Source organism: Corapipo altera, unplaced genomic scaffold (genome assembly GCF_003945725.1).
Source record: "Corapipo altera isolate COAL_440 unplaced genomic scaffold, ASM394572v1 61553, whole genome shotgun sequence".
Lineage (NCBI taxonomy): Eukaryota > Metazoa > Chordata > Aves > Passeriformes > Pipridae > Corapipo > Corapipo altera.
In genome coordinates, this window is record NW_020884918.1 from 403,911 (window position 1) to 421,045 (window position 17,135).

Genomic DNA, 17,135 nt, shown 5'->3' on the forward strand with positions numbered 1-17,135 from the left:
CTGGTACCTCTCTTTTAGGGCCTTCAGGGACTCTTAATAGAGTCTAAGCCATGAAGTTAATTTGCGATGTGGACCTTTATTCTTAGACCCAATGATTATTTTGTAACATCTTCATTCATGTGCTTAGATTTCTTAACGTTCTCTTGTCTATTCAGTCAATAAACTGCTAAAATAAAGACATTCTCAGGCATTCCATCTCTTGAGTTTCCTTTTTTTGGTGTTCCTTTTAACTTCTGGTTATGGACTGCGGAAGGGTAGTGTGTGCTTTCAGTAGACCACCCCTACGCTGCCAGCCCTGATAGGATCCTCTGATACCTTCAGGTCTGAGATCTGCTGCTGTCCTAAGGGACTGGGAAACTGTCCACTGTGAAAACCTCCTCCTGTAGGTGTCCTAAATCCTTTACTACCAGAAACAGGTGAGGTGGGAAATGAGAGACTGTGTAACTACAGGATTTTTTTACTTTCTCTTTTCTGTAATATTTCTTCCTGTTGCTGGTCATGCCTTTCTCTATTGCCTAATTTAGATTAAAAAGGCTCTTTAGCCTTTATTTGCCTAGAAAATATTGGAGACAGTGATGGCACGCCACAAATAATAAATAACAAAACTCCATCTTTTTGGTGGCATGTTGCATTTCTGCTCAGTTGCCCTGCCAGACCCTCTGACTTTAAAATATTTTAGTGTCCTGCACTTTTCACCCAGTCCAAGCACCAGACTCTCCTCAGACATTTAGCACTGACATTAATGCAAATGCCTCCAACTCACTGGGCCCTTTGGGGCAAAACATGACATCCTTGGCTTTCAATCACATGGTAGAGCTGATATATTTGTATGCACAAAACTGGAAATAATAAAATATCAGTATTCAGGTGCTAATCCGCATTAATTTGCATTCTGTGAAGTCTACAAGAAACTTGTAATTGGTTGTCTTGAAGGGCAGCTGAGTATATTTGGTATTTTGTTTATTTATTAAAAAAGACTTTAAATTATACATACAAATGCTGCACAGATTTGTATTATATCTCTCTTCTAATCGTTGTTGGACCCTTGCTTGCATTCCTAAATTGTAATGTTTTGGGTCTGATTGACTGCCTTGCACTCTGTGTGCACAATACATATCTATTGTAAGCATTGCCAGAGTGCAAATTATACCTTTCTTTCCATCAGTGGATTCCAAATTGCCCTGCTAAACCACTTATACGGCAGTGCTTTTGCTATCCTTAACAAACCTGGCTTCTGTAATTAAAAAAAACCAAAAAACCCACAACAAGATTTTTGTGAAAGGTCGCAAAGGCTGGAGGAGTTTAAATTCAGTTTGTTACTGAAATTAATGCACAGGTCTAGCAAAAGATATGTGGGTGCCTGATACACTGCTGTTCTGATGTGCATAAAACCTCAAATGCTTAGCTGCCTAGATGAACCTCAGTGCAAAGATACTCCAGGATGTAAGTAGGATTGTGATGTCTCTTACATAATATCCACAAGTGTAACAAACCCACTAGAATTTGCTTGCACTGGGTTGACAAATGTGAATTACAGTTGCTTGCTTTTTTCAGAGTTTTATCAGACTATAATCACTTGCCCAGCTTAATTGAAAAATCACTTACGTTTATAGCTGTATTTAAACATGTTTTGTATTTAAATGACAGCTTTTGATGTACAACCATTTTTTACAGAAAGTAGTTGGTTTTTATCTGTGTTTCTGTAAAGATATTTCAAAAACTCTCATCAAATTTCCAGTGGTAAGTAATATCCCATTCAGTGCAAGGTGAAATGTTTTACATCAAATCTCCTGCTGTGTAATGGCCAATCAAAGACTATTTATAGTGGCTGAATGGATTTTTTGGCTCCGTATTCAAAATTAAACATTTTCAAACCTTAACATTTAATGTTTTTTGCCACTCTTCAAGTTGATTTTATGTAACCCTAGATGCTCACAACTACTTGATACTCTGAAGTGACTCATTTTATGCTGAGGATCCTGCAGGCAGTAGTTTTACATTTATTACACTTGTGTAGATGGAATGAAATGTAGATTTGATAGCAGATCCGTGTCTGTCTTCTGGTAAACATTTTGTTGGGTTTGGCTGTATGTCCATCAGTGTGGCGTCTGTTTCTGAGAGAACACATTTATCAGGGGAAATTGTTGAGCAAAGATAAATTTGGGTAATTTACAGGAAATTTTTCTCTTATTGCAGTTATCCAGTAAGAAGATCTCATGCCAGCAGCCATCTCTTGAGCTAGATGGCTCCTACCTGGGTGTTGGGGGACCTTGGACTCTTCATAAGAACTGCAGACCACTAAAGGCTGTAAGCCCAGCCTGTGTTGCATTGTCTCAGCCTTGCAGGAATAACTCCCATTACAGGACTGAAATCCATTGCAACCATCAGGAGTGTCTGAAGGAATATCTGATGGAAAGTGACTCGCACAGAAAGTGTAACAACACTGTGATTTCCCCAGCCAAGCAGAGGAGCCCTCACCATGTAAAACAAGCTCAGGAGGTGGACCAGAAAGCAAATGAATTTCAGAGCACGTGCCCTCAGCAAGTGAGTCATGGTTGTGCCTGCAGGCATGTGGGGAGCTCAGGGAGCATGGAAGAGAGCGGCTGTGTCAGCCAGGTACTTAGAAAACACTCTGGGCCAGTACACAAAACCTGTGATCATTCCAGGCACTCTCGAGGTTTTGGGCAGAATCACAGCGTGGACTCGGGGCCTAAGGAAACGGAGCTGGCTAAAAGCTTGCAGGAAGAAAGAAGGCAGAGGCTGCTTCTGCAAAAAATGGAGCTGGAAATCGAAAAGGAACGACTCCAACATTTATTGACTCAACAAGAAGCAAAACTGCTCCTAAAACAACAGCAACTACACCAATCCCGTATGGATTATAACAGGTGATTTTGAGACTTATAATTAAACTTAAAGAAAAGTTCTGAAATTTCTAGTGAACACATGGCCGGTAGTTGATTAAAGTGGGAGAATGGAACTGATAAAACAAGACAGGCAAGACTTGTGGCACAAATTCTAACAGTGATTTAGAGGAGAGAAGACTTTTTAGTGTGTTGGTATATACTGTTGGCAAACAGCATGACAGCTGTGGAAAGCAGCAGAGGAAAACGGTAGGTGGTAGAAAGAAAGGCACAAGACAAGCACTGCTAAAAGACTAGGTAAGAAAAAAGAAGCAGTAGAAGAAAATGAGACGTTGATCTTAGTGCAAACACTTGAAGGAATACAGACATTTGCCAAGAGAGCAGCGTGAGCGTGGATGGCATAGATGCATTCCCTCTTCTTTCCTTGGAGAGGTCAGTTTTGAAGTGTTGCACCCTCCTAGGTAGGGACTGTAAGGAATATGTTTTACAGACAAGATAGAGATCATTATGTGCATATATATATATATATGGAATATATATTTTTTCCCCATGTATTTACGGAAAGGGAAGGGTGCTCTATTTAGCAAGAACATTTTCTTTCCAGTGGTGGTTGTGAAAAGGAGAATGCTGAGACTGAGCCACAGTACATGCTTAAAACTATAAGAAGAAAAAGGCAGCAACCATAGAAATACATGATGTGGCTTGAAAGGCCCTTGAGCTTATTGCAGAAGGTTAAGTAACACGTTTCTGATAGTGTAAATAGAGTCTCTGAGAAAGGAGACAATGGCAACAGGTTAAAGCAAGTTAAATTAGCCAGTGTAACTGAGTTGAGTACTAGCATTTCAGCATTAGAAAGGGAAAACAATAGGGAAGAATGTAACAGTCTTTTAGGAAAGGCAGTAGGAGTGTTTCACAAGGATACATATTTCTATACAGTTCTAATATGGCAACTGCTGACAGCATCCCATGAGAGTCTGCATTACATGACCCACTTCCTATGTTCATATATTATAACCACCATGGAGGAATATATCACTTTCTCTTCTTAATTCCAGCCCTTGGTTACTTTTAAAACTGTAAAAGAAAATACTGTAATCTAGATGGTCTTTTGTTTGCCTTCTTGGATTGTTGTTTACATTGAAAATATTGTGTTTATAGGGCTTTAGAAGTAGCTGTCTTTAAGGCAATCACAGTTGTGTGTGTTGAAAATGACTGAGGTCACACACAAAGGATTATGACTTCAGGTGAGAATTAAGTAGGAACAGATGGATTCTTAATCATCAAATACCTTAATTCCATGCATGCATCCCTCTAATGAAAAACAAGTAGATATCAAGGACACACAAACTTTTGGAGTTGGTTGTGAGTTTTTTAATGGTTTTTTTTTTTTTCCCAGTGGGAATTTTTCAGGATTCAAGGCATCATAAGTCCAGAAAAAAATAGACCTTAAATATCTACAGTGATATCCTCATTATATCTATTTTAGCTATTTTTTTCTGAAAAAAACCCCTCATGGTTTACAGAACTCTAGTTACCTAAAAAGAATTCTATGAATTAAAATCATATATGATCAATCTGAGGACTCAGTATTTTTGTGATCTCTTTTCAGAGGTGCACTTGAAGGCAGATATGCCATATTCTCTCTAAGAAAACATCTAGAATATAGTGTACTTTCTCTTAAAAATGTTTCAGTATCTTTAGAATTAAGTAGTTGATATTTACAGGTAAATCTCTTACACATCACAGTTCTGTTTCAGTTCCAGGTATATAATTCACTTTTGCACTTGGTAACAGGGCAGTTTTCTATACTAACAATAAAAATGAGTTTAGCTAAGCTCAGATACCCTTTGCTTCATTGTCAGGAGATTCTAACCTAGTTAGGACATCATGACAGTTTTAAAAAAACAATACAACAAAAATCCTATTCCAGACAGTGTTTATTTTTGTCTGTCCTTCTGCCTGGGCAGAGTGCTGGTTAAAGTCCATTCCAAGCTACTGAAAGTATTGTCATTGAATGACAAATAAAAGGTCTGACCATTTGCAATTATTGGCTATTAACTTTTCTGATCTTTTAGCTAAAGTATGAGTTGATCCTTTTTTTCCTGCCGTGCTGCATCATAACTGCAATCTAATTGTCCACGTTTCCCTATTTAACCTCAAGTGAACATGGTACTTTCAGTTTGCAGTTTCTGTCTCTGTGAAGTAGTTGCTCAGCTGTCAAAAATGGTGTGTGTGCAGGCAAAGGAGTAGTTCAGTGACTCCTGATACCAGCCTCACTGGAGTGACTAGTAAGGGCAAAGCCCAGAAATGGGAATTTTATTCAAGTAAAAAAGTAGTACCAGTGTCTTGGCTTTTCTGTCTTCATTAGAGAGAAATAAAAAGGTGGAGTGATCTATTAAAATCGGAGCATCCTCTGAGGGCCCATAGTTTGAGGACACACTACCATCTGAAACAAATTCTACATTTTATGCAGCTTAGGCATGATGCCTTTGAGCTCTGATGCTGAAACTGTAATCTGAGTCCAACAGAGATGTTTTTTATTTGATACTGTGACCCTTTCCTTAAGAGAACTAGTCCTTGGAAATCAGTATATGAAACTTTTCTATCTGTTTCCAGTGGTAACCCTTGGAAGCAAAGGCACTGGATGTAAATCAGCCTTTAGATACAAAAGTATATTTGAAAGTGTGAAAACATTTGCAAAAGCATCTGCTTTAATGTGTTTAAGCACCCTGTTTATAGACACATAGGTCACCTTTTTGTGGCAAATTCCTGGCATGGTGATTTGACCAGCTGCAGAACCAACTAACTCATCTTTTTCAGGATTAGAGGCCGTGTCCCTGGCTCAGAGGATGTGCCCATTGCTGAAGCACCCGGAGAACTTGCACTGATGATGAACGGCAGCAGCATGGGGCTGAGGTAATTTCTCTCTTCACTTCTAAGTGCTTCACATGGTCGGTATATCTTCTTGACAGTGTGCTGTTGCCTGCCAAGTGTATTTGTTCATGTGTTTGTTTCAGATTAAGAGCTTTTTTCTGCAGGAAAGGTAAAATTCATTGACTGCTGTGTTTTATGAGTCAACTCAATAGTTATGATGACCAGTTATTACTCAAGGTTTAGGGTCTGACTTCCTGAAGAGGTCTCAGGTTTTGTATGTCACCTCTTAGCCCAGTGGGAAATGGGATGTTCTCAAAATCTTAGCTTTTTTTCTTTGTTCTAGGTGCTGCTTGTAATTTTTTTAATTAAAATCGGAACATCTCTTTAGCCTGGATTTGGACCTGCTGTAAATAATGTACTATTTCTTAACTCTCAGATCTTTTACAGTTGGTGACAGACACTTGTTTTTTAAATATTGCTGCGTTGCACCTCTGCTTTGGTGAGATCAGAGCAAACCACCACTGAAATAACTGGAAGTAGAGTGAAGCCAATATTTAGTTTATAATCTCCATCTTACTTGCTATTTAAAACTTCAATCAATACAGTATTGTACTTTCTTTCTGTCCTACCCTGTCACATTTCCTGTTAACACTGGAAGAAGATTCAGGCTTATTAGAAAAACAACAAATAAAAGCTGTGGATTTGGTAGGGGTTTTCCTCCTTTCCTCAGAAAGTAACAGCTTCTTGTTCTATACTGTAACTACAAGAATCCTTTTGACCAAAGAATTACCTGTTTCGTAATTACCTCTTTGGACAAGATGAGCTGTGGTTTGAATAGCCCTTTTTTTAAGTGACGAGAGAATACCTTAAAATAATAAACTTTCTTCTCTGTTATGAGAATACTGGAAGAACGGATAATTTATTTATGAACTAAGGGTCCAATACTTTCTTTTTTCTTTTTTTTTTTTAACTGTGTTACACTAATTTTATTTTATGAGATCTTCTTCACTGAAAAGGGATGAGGCTTTTTTCTCCAGAACAACAGGAGTTTGTAGTTTCCTTGGAATACTTCACTGCTTACCCAGGTGTTTGGTTGCTGTGAGTTACTGTCATATCCTCCTTGTAGTCTGATGCTTTTTTCTTTCACTTTTTAGAGTATTATCACTGTAACAAAAAATCTGGAGCGTCAGGACATGTTTAAGATGCAGTAGCATTAAGCTCCTTGGAGGAAAAAATGTAACCTAGAACATCTGTAGGGCTTCTGGCAACAGTTTACCAAAAATCTGCAAATATCTACATAGCCTAACAGGGAAAATTTGTGCTGTTAACAAAATGAGAGTTCCAGATTTCAAAAGGTTCCCTACCCTCTCTTCATTCCCCTGGTTTAATTTACTGTAATTTTTCAAAGTTAATGTCTCTTCGAGCAGTCTCAAGTTGCCTTGCCAGCTGGTTGCAAAGTTTGGCAGCAAAACACTTGGAAGTTTTTCTTCCTATATGCCATCCTCAGTTTCGCAAAGGTTACCAGATGAATGGTCCCTAAATAATTTACTCTAATGTAAGGCTTAAAGAGGCTGCAGAAGACAAGTCCATTTGTCTCTTTTATGCATTTGAATATGTAAGTGATGTTTTCTTCAGTATAGAATCTGCAAGTGTGTGGCTAGAGCTTAGAAAGAAGGAAGAGCTGGTAGGCATAAATCTTTTTTTTAACTGTCTCTCTTTTTTTTTTTTTTTTCATTTTCTTGGTGCTGTTATTTGTTTTTTAATTGACCTGTCAAACAGTTCTTGTTACGGCAAATGCTAGCAGAACGCTAATGGAAAATCAGCCCTCTCTGACTTCCAGTTCATACATGAGAGCTCCTCTAGCAAATCTCACAGCATGAAACTTGATTTCAGTCTTCAAATAAGCAAAAAAACTTAGCTTAAAAATATCCTGGTATTTTAAAGGAAATGGTGAAATTCCTTTAAAATACTAAACTTGATGAAGTGAGATATTGGAGTTTAGAAGTAAAATAAATAATATAATCAAGAACTGAAAAACATTGGGTTTTTTTTATAATTAACAACTCATTTTGAGTTAATTATCTACAATTACAAAAATCTAATTGCAATTTATCCTGTACTATCTGTGGGAAGAATTGTAGGCAAGGGAATGTGCACACTGCCAGGCATAAATGCTATAGGATGGGTACAAATAATAGACGAACCCTTAATGAAAAAAAAAAGCAAATAGGAGCGTGCAGCTGTGCCAGGCTATTGAAAGGTAATTGTAGCCAGAAATGAGGTATGTAGTTTAAAAGGCATCTTGTCATCTCCTGTAGGGATTAATTTTTTCCCTCATTGAAGAAAGGAAAAAAAGAGTTCACAAGCAAATACAGTAGAGTTTGATTTCTGATACAGGCTTTCCTTATAGTCTGTCAGTGAAAATGAAAACTTTTGTCTCAGGGGCTACTACAGACAAATTTTCAAATGGATGCCTGTTTTCTTTTCTCTTCTACTACTAAGGTCTTTTTGTTGTCTTAGTCAGGAGGCACTGTCCATCTCAGCCTATTAGGACATCTATTCTGGTATGAATTTGCAGTGTTGAATTTGTCACTTCCCTGATGGGTATGTTGAGAAGAAATGTGACTGTACCTTTGCCTGCTTGCAGCTGGGCCAGCATGTGGAACCTGAAGGTCTTCAGAAGCAAGATCTCCAGTTCTCTAAGGTGCAGCAGTCAGAGCAGGTTTTGTTAAGGACGGTTTTCAGTAGCTTGGAGTGCTCCTGTGTGAGCCCACATCCAATTTTTAGCTATGGAGATAGCAGCTTTTGCAATTAATGGCAAGTTGTCTGTATAATTTCTTTTCAAGTCTGCCCCAGTGTGCGAGATGTTTTAAAATATTCAAAATAAAAACATAACCTGATGCATTTGTTCAGCATAAAACAGCCTTTTACAAAGCGCTTTCCATCTCCCAGATGCAGATGCTTGGTACATGCTCAAGTACCCACTCCATGCTTATTCAGTAGGATCAATACACCCAGCACCTGCTTTTGTGTGTGCTCCTGACATCTGCATCTGGGAAAGGAATTCTAAAACTCTTCTCCTCTTTATTTAATCTTAACTTTGTATCTGAATGGCGTGGAAATAAGACCTGTTTAATGGCACCAACTAAAGAAGACACGGTTTTCTACTTTGCAAGCACTCCTCCCCAGAGCTCTGCTGTGTGCCTAAATCTTAGCATACAAGATACCCTGGTTTTCTGACTCTTGGGTTCCCTATACAGCTCTACCAGTATGGCTTTTTACTGCCTTCTCTCTAGCGCACATCTCTGCCTCAGATTTCACACGATTCTGCCACTGAGCCTCTATGCAGACCTGTGCAAAGTGTTATAAATAGGAATTGTTGGATACAGCAGCTACTGAATGTGTTTACAGCTATCTGCAGGCATTCTTTCAATGTGTGCTACCTGGTGAAAGGATTTCTTTCCTGGTGCATTAAAGATTTGCAGGTGGAATTTGCCACCTTTAATTTTGTTGAAGGCTCTTTATGTTTAAGTGCTTCATTCTGTATCACCCGTGTGTATTTTTTTTCCAGTTTGTATTTTTAGTTAGTTGAAAATATCAAAGACGGAATTCAGCAGTACTTCCCCTCTACTTGGATGCTCATTGCTATGGTGATAGTTCCAGGAGGGAATGCTGTCAGGGGTCTTTCAAAAGATTTTTATGTTTATGGTGTAACTATTTTTATTATCTAGTAAGAGAAGGTGACAATTATCTGTTACTCCTTGTTTAATGCTTTGTTATGAACTCTCTTTTTTCTGAGGCTTGTTAGACGTGCAGAAATCTTTCTGTGGTGATGTGCAAGCACACTTACATGCTTTTGTTCAAGTATTCAATGCAATTAAACAGACCTGCAGAGGAACACAGACTTGCAGCTCCCCCTACTGTCCCAGGCATATCCAGGTTTGTTCACACAATCCCTCCCTCTAATTAATTTAAAAGTAAAATGAAAATCACATGAAATCTCATGGCACTGCTGCCTCTGACCTGACTTGTGCTGGCCCCATTACTCCTGTTTTTGAGAACAGATTTTTAAAAACAACAGTAGCACCCATTTTGTTTCCTGTTTGCAGCTTTCTTGTCAGTTCCTCATTCTGGTGTGTGTCACCTCCTGTTACTCTTGTCCTGAACCTCTGGAGGAGGAACCATCATCAGAGCTGCATCTGGCTCGTTGGCCAAGACCTTCCAGGCTCCAGGTCATCTATGGGTTGTCCTTGGTCTCTTGAGGTGTGTCTGTATAGGACTTGGCCAACTTTTAGGAATGTACTGTATGCAGTTTGTTGGAATTTTTTTTCATCTATTTGCTGTTTTGGCAGACTGGCACATTAAATTGGGATGAAATCAACTGTGCTTGCAAATGGCCCATAAAATCTGTGTATCTGGAAGCTGCTTACCCACTTGTTAGTGCTCCTTTTAACACCCAAGTTACTTTCTTGTTCCAGATAATTTTACATTGAAGTTTGCATCATTTTTAGATTGGATATTTGTGGAGTGAACGCTTGTTTGGCCGGTAAAAAAAAGTACTTGCAGATCTGCCAATAGTGTGCATGCTGAATTAGGTGCAGATATGAGTTTTTCTTTCTCTCGTGGTGTTGTCTGGCTATATATAGGCACAGCATCCTTCCAACAGATGGCCGCCGGAGTCTGCTGTGACGTATGGGAGAGTACAGTCAGAGTCAGACACACATTTTTGCTTCATTTGTGCCACGTGCGGACTCCGAAGGTAGTACCTTTGCTTGCTCAGGGCGAAGGCTTCTGTTCTGATGTGGTTACTAAAAGCTTACTACTGCATGGGGGTGTGTGCGTGGCAATTTTTTACTTATATCTATGCATGCATTTAATTGTTTTTTTGTTAGGGTAGGCAGTGATCCTTATCAGACCAGGGAGAAGGGAGTTCATTTCTGCTGACCTGGTTCCTTCACTAATCTAATTTTCAGGTTTACTTTCAACTGCGACAGTGATTTCAAGCTGCCTGTCTAACATTTACCTGAATTATGCTGATTCTGTTCTCATGATCACGTCTGCTGCACACAGCAGTATTACATCATTTCCATTGCAGTCCAGAGTAACCTTGAGCAGGAAGCCTACTGACAGACCAGAGGTATAAGATCTAAGCAGGAGACACCATAGGTAGTTTCTGTAGGCAGATGCAGCCAACCTGTAGGTGAGATCTTCCAAAAGCACAGAAGCTCAGGTGTTAGAAACACTGCTAAGCATAGGAGGGCAGTCAGTGAAAACAGGCTTGTTAACGCTCAAGCGCTTTGGTGTTTTCACAAAACTTGCATTTCCTGCCAGTCTTCTGCATGGGTATAGTTCTGCAATAGCACACATCAAAACTGGAAATGCTCAGAGATTTTTATTTTTTGTCCTTTGGGTTGAAATATTTAAAATGCATGCATCTCCTGAAGGAGTTTGTTCCTTGCCAATGCTTGCAGACAGTGAGAGACATTTTTGCAAGTCATTTGCAGATGCCTCCTTTACAGGAAAATGTAGACACTGTTAGTTTACTGCCTGAATTGAATTTTGAAAACCTGAATTCTATTTTTATAAATTGGAGTGGATTACTTTTTCAGACATATCATTTTGTTACTTTTTATTTTTATATGTAGTCTTGGGTGAAGAGAAAATTATGTTTGATTTAGATATTCATATGTCCCAGAAATTTATGACTTGGAAAAGTTAGGAAAAATCTTATAAAACAAAATGTTCTGGAAGATAGTTTTAGATCAGGGAATTCTAAACCCACTCGCACAACTTTCATGCCATTTAAAAGCTTATATCAGAACTGATGGGGCAGGACTAAGAACAAAAGCTATTGGTATTGCAAAGTTAAGCGAGAAATCCTCTGTACCCTGCTGTTCTGGCCGTGATCACAGCTGCACTAAGCTAAAACCCACTCCCCCGCCCCTCTTGCGACCTTGGCTGCACTTCAGCACACAGAGAATTGAAGCAAAAGGCGAACTTCAGTAAATGTTAGGTTCTGCCACTTGCAGATGTGCAGACTACGTGTAAAGATAACGGAACACGTGCTCTCGCTTGCGCTCCAGCTCTCGCTGTCTCTGATGTGGACTTGGTGTATTTGCCACTGAATTATTCTGACATAAAACTTCCCAAACCGTACTGTGTATTGAGTTGAACTCTGTGCCTTGGCATGGGTGCTGAGGCTTTGCAGAACTACCCATTATATTTATAACAGTGCTAATTTTTGAGAGCCACACAGAGAAAATTTTAGATTCAGCCCAGCTGATTTGTTCTTCACACTGCTCCTGTGGTGAAGAGGATTGATTTTTGTGTTTCTTTTGATATTTGGCTTCATTTCCTCTGGTACTCAGTGCTTCAGGCCTTAATCCTTTAACCTTGAATGCGAGCATCAAGGCTTCAGGAGGGATCAGGCCTTTTGATGGAGAGAGAGCGTCTTTTGTTGTACCAAATGGTTGGGAGTGTTATAAGGCGAGACAGATCTCCAGACAGTATGTATTTCTCTATGGTGTTAGAAGACTATAAACAGAGGGTGGGTTTAGTGGGGATTATAAATAATCTGGAGGAAGGTGGGGTATTAGAAGCAGTGGAAAAGAGCTAATGACTTTAACATTTGACCAATAACCAGTCTATCATGACAGATGTGTACTGGGTTGCCAAATGCTATAGTCTGATTTGGGTAATGGTTCAAAGCTCAGTGTGTCATGGAAATGGCAGTGTGGTCCCTGATGGAGCAGGGGAAAAAAACCTTTTCAGCTTCTCAAAGGGCAGTATTTGTGGAAGCAGATGCTTGCTTGCCCTACCCAGCATAAAGAACAGTTCTGTGGGCAGCCGGGAGAGTTCGTACTGCTGGATTTTTATAGGATCATTAATTATATGTTATAAGGCAGCTAAGCATGGCATTCCTAACTCGATGAATTCCATTATGAATGGCCTTTTCATATTCCTCATCTCATTATATTAAATGCATGTGACCTGAAGTTTAGCTAAAGTTATTGTTCGGGTTAACTTTCATTTAGTGGTTGCCCTAGTTTTAGAAACAGTATGATCTTTAGATTTTATGGAGAGACAGGTTTTTTTATGCATGTTTTTGCAGCACTATTTTAGATAATTTCATTTGAAACTAGGTAGGAAACTCTGTGAGGTGTCAGGGAAGGGATTTAGTCACTCCTTGATTTGCCTGGAGATTTCTGTACCCACTGGATGACAACATCCTGTTACACGGATTTGGCTATCATCTCTCTGCCAATAACTCTTAAACCCTCTGCTCTGTTCCGTCTAGTCGTGCATATCTGACTGCCTCCCTGACATATAATCCCAGTTGTTTTGCCTTCAGATCATTCCTAATCTGGCCAAAACAGAACTCCTTACTTTTTCTTCCGAATCTCTCTTCACTTCTGATTTTGATAACGCCACATCCTCCCTGCCAATCAGACTCCTAACCTTGGGGTCACTCCTCTTCTCTGTATGCATCTGGGCTGCTGACAGCTATTGCAGCTTCCTTCTTCTTTGCAGCTAAAACATCTTTTCAGTGTGTCAACAGTTAACCCCCTGCTCTAGTCCTTCCTTCATCTTGCACCTTGACTGCTCTGAAGTCGTCTTTCACTGCTCAATAGTCATTCACTTCCTTCAAAATAAGTTTTCCAAGTGGGTATCTTGGCTGTTTGTTCAGATCTTGTCACCCTTACTTCTCTGAAACCTCTCTGACCAGTTGTCCACAGTATCAGTCTGTTAAAAGTCATAAAGGTGTTTCTTATTTTATTTTCTCTGCCACCATCTCTTCTTTAGTTCTTCAGTCATGTGTCAAAGTTTTGTTGGATGCTGGATGAACTTTCAGCCATGCACTCTTACCACATTCCCTAATTCTATCTTTTGGAACCGCTGAGTCATGTCATGGCTACTTCTGCCTCCATCTGTCTGTTCTGACAATGTCTTTCGTGTTTTACATTTTAACTCTTTGAGCCTTTTTCTTCCCCCCTGAACTTTTTCAGAGTTTGAGTGCTTTTTTCCCTCCCTTACCTCAGTCCTAATTTGGTGAGTTTCAGACTAATATATCTCTTTGCATTGACCACAAGGATGGTCTTTGCCTGGTAAATCCACCCAAAATCTAAATCGTATTGAAAAGATATCACTGGTGACCAAGAGATAAAAGTATTACAATTCAACTGCAGTGACAGAAAATCAGGTCTTCTTTGTAGAAGAGTTTTCATATGCCTTCTAGCACACACAAGAGTTTGGAATAAAACAATGTCCAAATGTCCTCAGTCTTCTGTCAATAGTGCCAGGCTTCACCTTAGTGTAACTACATGCCCTTCAGTTTGATCAATGCATAGTTAATCCTTTTTTTCTTTTTAACTCTGTGTTCCCTTAATCTCTATTTACCTCTTGCATCCTTTTTGAGTAAATCATGTTTCTGAGAGATGGGCTAAATTTATATATCAGCTGTGGACTCAGCAGTGCCGCGATGGTTTGACAACACAAATAATGCAAACCTCTGGACCCACGTCAGTGTCAGAGTGGCACTTGGTGGCATCTGCTTTGGACAAACTTATAACAAACTTATGCAAAGGTAGACTTCCAAGTCCAAAAATCAGTAATGGTAGCTCTAAGAATCACTTATATCTGGACCAAAAGGGTTTCCAGAGGCTGGGAACTGGCAACCCAGAGCCCACAGTTTTCACTGCACACAGCCTCGTGCCAGGATGTCTTCCCTTTGTTCTTTCTCTTGATACTGGACATCAGAGCATGCCAATACATATCTCAGTGATATGTGCCTCTTAGTGAGGCAATACTTTCTGTCTAGTTTCAATTCTATTATATCTGAATATATTCTGAATTTGAGTGCAAAAACATGTTCCATCTGCTCTGTAAACATCCCAGTTGAGTCAATATTTGGTGATGCTGTCAAATTCACATAAAATACATGCATTGAAAGGAAATCTTTAGTGTGTTGAGCTTTTTTTGTGGGGCTCAGTCCATGGCTTTTGTAGTTGTATGCCACCATTTAGGCATCCAAGTCTGTATTGGACTAGCAATAAATACCTGATTTTTCAATCACTAGCCATCAAACATGCTCTGTGAAATATGTACCTTCAGTGGATTTAAGGCAACTGAACTGGCCAGAATTGATATCTTAAATCTTTACCAAGAGCTACCCTGTCAAATCTGCATCTGTTGGGCATGGTAATCCACTAATCTGAGTAAAGTCCAAAGTCTAACTTCTCTATTTATTTCTCTTCAGGCTATAGGATTTTTTTTTTTAAGCAGATCAATAAACAATCTCAGTGTTTTCATTTTACTAAGCAATATAATATAGATGAGTACTAGTGTAGTGGTAAATCATTAATATACTCTTTAATCATAGAGTGACCATGTCCCACAGATGTGATTTAATCATGGAAAAAAGTCTGAAGTGTGAAAGTGCATCAGGAGGGGTGTTACCAAGAGATCTATAATAGTGTATGACACCATTTTAAAAGATGGTGTAGTTTGAGAGTATTTAGGATCTCATGTACATTTGTAGTTACAGACCTGGCAAAATTCTGACATGACTGTTTTTATTACTATAAAAGAAAAATCAAAACCCATGTCAGGTTTGTCTTTGGCTGAGGACCCTGTGTGATTAATGACTTTTTGGAATAAGAAAAGCATTGCAGCCTCCAGGTTCACTAGCCCAAGATTTGTAAGATTTTGACACTAACAGACCTATAACCCTATAAACCTAAAAACCTGTAGTAACCTGTGCTTAGCATGCTTGATTCAATCATCATGGGATACAGATAAAGGTGATTAGAATAAGAAGACAGAAATTTCATAGTAGAAGATGGGTCCTGTAAGGGTGCTGTTTCAGTGGTAATGGTTCCTGTTTAAAGAAACCAGATTCAAGGACAGCAGCCTCAGAAGAACAGACAACACAAAAACTCTATTTATGTGTATTATGCACTTTGATGCATTTATGGAACACTTTCCCTGCAACATTGAAGGCCCAGAAGGTCACCTCAGGATCCTTAGGGGTATGTGTGTTTGCCCACGTTAGTGGTTATTAATTTTCAGTGCTATTAGTGAAAAAAGTTTGAAACTTTACATTTCTTCATTTGCTCACTTAGAAGCCAGGAGTGATAATTTATCCTTGCTGGTATCCTGAGTATTGAAAGTTAGCATCTATCAAGTGTAACTCTGTCCATGAACAGAAGCAACTGTCTTTAACTGTTCTGATCCTCCAAAACTGCAAATTTTCTGTGCATATCTATTCTCTTCATAATACCTGCATGCAGGAGTGTAATCTTAAGTATCTGTTGCTCTAATTAGGAATTTCTTCAAAGTATCTTATTAGTAGGGCATATTGGAAACCTTGTGAGTATCTACTTTTCAATTCTTATTGTGTCCCTCCTGTGCTGTATTGTCACTTATCCTTAGCAAATGATTGCTCCATGATGTGTCCATGATCAGAAAAAGGGCTTTTGCAATTGCTACTCATTTACTGTAAGCTCCTGTTATCAACACCTATCAGCCTGTCTGGAAACTTCTGCAGAGGAGAGAATGCTTCTGTACTGACAGTGTGAGCAAAGGAAAACATGGAGTGGTTAACACCTGCACATCAGACCAATCTTGGCCACAACCTGTTTTGCAGTGCAGCCCATCTCCTGTGAAGCCTTTTGTTCTGGATGAGTCAAGTGGAGAAGAGATTGTTCTTCTTCTGTGCTTCTATCACAACCAAATTGCAGTCCAATCTGGTGCATGATGGGTATCTTGAGAATGGGGCTGGCTCTCAGCCAAACTCTAGTGATGCTGGATAAGGCACTAAGGCATTCACTTTGCTGAAGAGCATGCGATTCTTCTTCTGAAGGAGAGACTGATGTGGCTTGATGTACTGAAGAAGTTTGGATTTAGTTCAAAAACTTTGTCCTAAACAGGCTTTTGCATCATTCCTTGTGGTCCTTTCACTGGTGACAGCCAGGAAAGCTTTTCAGATATACAGGCACTGTTTGGAAGGATTGTTTTTATACCTATGACTTGACATTTACATGACTTCCTTTTGTGAAGGCTGACAGCAGTGCTTGCTGGAACGACAGCTGCTCTACTCTGCTCTGTAAGAAAGGCCAAACACACAATCACAGCATTTTGCCCTGCTAAGGCTTGGCCAGTCTGTTTCCTGTGGCCATTTCTCTGTGACTGTCGGAAAACCTTTCTGCTGGAATTTTCTTTGAATTCAGAAGAGAGAAAAGCAATCACAGCTCATTTCACTGTTTATTAGGACAACTCATACATGTGGGAAACGTGCTGGTAGGGAGTTGAAATGTAGTGAACTTAAAGCTGAAGGAAGAACAGGGCTTCAAAGGGAAGGCATGAATATAATTCTAGGTTAAATTTAGCTTAGTACTTGCT

The 17,135-nt window shown here is 39.3% G+C and overlaps 1 protein-coding gene across 4 annotated transcripts in view; it reads left to right on the forward strand.

Annotated features, from left to right (window-relative positions):
- KIAA1328 (KIAA1328 ortholog) overlaps positions 1-17,135 on the forward strand; it is a 171,326-nt gene that overhangs the window by 113,035 nt on the left and 41,156 nt on the right. For all 4 annotated transcript variants that reach the window (XM_027656070.1, XM_027656071.1, XM_027656072.1 and 1 more), the window contains 2 exons: positions 2,197-2,885; positions 5,682-5,777. In XM_027656070.1, the coding sequence (XP_027511871.1) occupies positions 2,197-2,885; positions 5,682-5,777 (785 nt within the window). The remainder of the gene's footprint in view (positions 1-2,196; positions 2,886-5,681; positions 5,778-17,135) is intronic.